The sequence below is a fragment of the Nicotiana sylvestris genome, chromosome 4 (genome assembly GCF_000393655.2).
Source record: "Nicotiana sylvestris chromosome 4, ASM39365v2, whole genome shotgun sequence".
NCBI classification, from domain to species: Eukaryota; Viridiplantae; Streptophyta; class Magnoliopsida; order Solanales; family Solanaceae; genus Nicotiana; species Nicotiana sylvestris.
In genome coordinates, this window is record NC_091060.1 from 10,542,448 (window position 1) to 10,545,660 (window position 3,213).

Consider the following 3,213-nt stretch of genomic DNA (forward strand, 5'->3'; position numbering starts at 1 on the left):
AAATAGGTTCACGTAAATTGAAATGGAGGGAGTAGATAAAATGGGACTAAGGAATTTTTTTTCTCAATATTTTTAGAAAGAAACCCGTGTACTAGCGGATCTACATTTTGACTAATGGGTTACAGAAACCCACTATTATTTTTTTACCAAGATCTATAAATATATTAGGAAATATATTGGGTATTTATAAATATTTAATTTTGAACTCAATTATTATTAAATTTAACTTCGAATTGCTATAAAAAGTCGTAAAACTTCAATTCTAAATTAATCCGCCTACGGTTAAGAAACAAGAACAGGATAAGAACACGCCTACTAGAGTTGACCAAATACTATTCCACTATAGAGGGGATTTTTTTTTAAATACATCTATTATCGCTGCATGTGGATCAAGTTACACTATAATGAGAATATTATGTGCTGTGTTCTCGTCGATTAACCTAATTAATTATATGGAAGCTCATGTTATGTTTTATTTTTAAAAAAAAATTTACATACAAAAAATAGGGGAAGAAAAAGTGGGGGAGGAAATTACAAGATGTGAAATTAAATCATCACCAATAATCTGAAAGTTCATGAGCTATTAACATCACAAATAAAGCAGAAGGATGAACTAACAATAGCAAACACAAAGTAAAAAAAATGAAAAGTACTCATCCCCATATGCAGGATTCTTCAAATGAACAACTCCGAGGTTTGTACTCCTTCCATCTCAATTTACGTGGAAGTATTTGACTTTGTGCGATGTTTGAAAAATAAAGGAAATTTTTTAAAATTTATGGTCTAAATTAATAAATAATAGAAATTTATGTGGCTAAAAATCATTTCATTAAAAGTAAAAAACATTTAAAGCTAAATTATTACTTAATATAGAAAGATATCATTCTTTTTTTTTTTGAACTAATTAAAAAAGAAAAGAGTATCATATAAATTAGACAGAGGGAGTAATACAGTCAAATCTCTCTATAACAGTCGCGTTTGTTCCAATATTTTTTGGATGCTATAGTAAAGTGCTGTTACAGAGAACATATATTATAACATAACATAAAAAATTAATTCCGAGAAAATTAGGGTTTTATATAGGGATGATGTTACAAAGAGGTCTGACTGTATTATTTCAACCAGTTCCACCGCCAGGAGGCGCTCGTCTGGCCGGAGCTCTAGGAACATTTGCTTTACCTTCAGGGTATACAGGCGGCACATTATATTGTTCATTTCCTGCAGCTGGTTCATCATTATTATTATTTTCTGGTTCATCATATATTATATTGTTTCTTGGATCTCCAGGTGGGAATATTGCAAAATCTTGCTGCTCTTCCTCTGCATTATTTCCTTGTTCATCTGTAATTGGTGTTATTGGTGCATTTCCTGCTTCATCTATTATTATCAGTCCACCATTATCCTGGTAATTTTCTGCTACATCTTTTGCTGGCCCTTGGTCTAACAAAATGAACACGAGTTTATGTTCTATGTACTGACGGCTAAAAATATGTATACAATGATATTAAGTCACTTGTTAATTAAGTAAGAATTTAAGCTCTATATGCATTAACGATGTATAAAGACAAGTTACTTAAAAGTTAATTACAGGTAATTAATTCTAATTAATAAGAAGCATTTGATTTATAACTCGGATCAAATGATAAGTAACCTACTCTAACAAATTAAATCACGGGTCAATTAGTTTTATAGCTCTTTACAAACTTGTTTTTAGTTTTATGACCCTACCTTTTTTTTGACACATGGGAGATTTACTTTTACATGTAAGAGATCTGTCTTTTACAGATAAGAGATTTAAAAAGGTCTTTTTTTAAATTTTAAAATTATAAAGGGGCATGATGTAAAAATAATATGTTAAATCACACTGGTTGTATAAAAATTTATTACACCGTTAGTGTATATAACTTAAATCATTGAGTAATTATAGGTAAATCTCTTGCTAACTATTACTCAAGTTGATAATTTGGTCAAAATAATGGAAGCTAACATGTTATTACATATAAAAGTTCACTAATTGTGTGGAAAAATTATTACATTGATATAACTTTAAATCCGTTTAACATTTAGGGGTCGTTTGGTTGGAAAGATGTTATCCCAGGATTAATTATTCCGGGATTAGTTATTTATCTTTTTATGAGGATAATAAAACACTACAATCCCGGGATAATTAATTCGGGATTAATTATATCATAATTTTCTCCCAACCAAACATGGGATAAACTCTTCTTAAATTTAGTCCCGGGATTAATTATTCCTTATCTCTCGTACCAAACGAGCCCCTCCCCCCAACCAACACACACACAAAACAAAATGGAGTTTCTAACATGAAAATTAAGAAAAAAAGGGCAAAGTTTTCCAGAAAATATAGTTTTCAACTCTTACCTTTAGATGATTTTCCACATGAAACGAGGTATACGAACAGATCTTGAATCTTGTTCTTCGTATCTGCAATGAAATTAGCCATTTTTCTTTATTTTCTTGGTATTGTTTCCCCATCTGATCAACTGAGTTTATAGGAGATTAAATGTTGAAATTTCCACTAATTACTTGTTATTAAAATAGAGCTTGAGACCCATGTGAGAAATTTTAAATTTCAAGACGTGATAGCTAGTTGTTGTATAAATATTCGCATTATTACATCTCTCTTTCCAATAAGACAGTTGGCTATCATTTTTCAAAAAATTTGACTTTCCAAACAGGCCCTTAAATCATTTTTCAACTCGATTGGAAATTATTCATGTGAACTTAGATATTGTTGTCTACAAAGGAAAACAACTTAGAAAAGTTAATTGCATTCACGGAAATAGTTGTACAAGGGGAAATTTTATTTATTTATTTATCAAGAAACAACCTGCAAGAGTTGCATAAATTTGAATAGCAAATATTATAACCATTTATCTCAAAATTGTTGTCCATTTTTTTCTTATCGACAGTCAAAATAGTGGTGTTATTTGATTTTATAGTGAAAAAGGCTAAAGTTTTACTTCTTCGGCCCTAACCTATTTTATGGGGAGAATGACACAGTTACCCACAAAAATAAAACTATTTATCTTTGTCTATCCATTTGTTTTTCTATCCATAAACTAATTACATTTCCTACACATAGTAATTTTTGTGGAGAATTTTTTATTTATTCTCCAATTCTTTTTTATTTCTATGCTTCTTTTCTTCTTCTTTTTTTCTTTTTTTTTTCTTTTCTCCTTTCTTTTTTCT

The 3,213-nt window shown here is 29.7% G+C and overlaps 1 protein-coding gene across 1 annotated transcript; it reads right to left on the minus strand.

Moving 5' to 3' along the window:
* Nucleotides 1-1,017: 1,017 nt before the first annotated feature.
* Nucleotides 1,018-2,577, minus strand: LOC104213979 (uncharacterized). The gene is made up of 2 exons (XM_009763564.2): nucleotides 2,383-2,577; nucleotides 1,018-1,440 (listed from the first exon to the last, which is right to left on the minus strand). The coding sequence occupies exons 1-2, from the start codon at nucleotides 2,462-2,464 to the stop codon at nucleotides 1,118-1,120; spliced, it is 405 nt and encodes a 134-aa protein (XP_009761866.1). The 5' UTR covers nucleotides 2,465-2,577; the 3' UTR covers nucleotides 1,018-1,117.
* Between the last annotated feature and the right edge of the window lie 636 nt (nucleotides 2,578-3,213).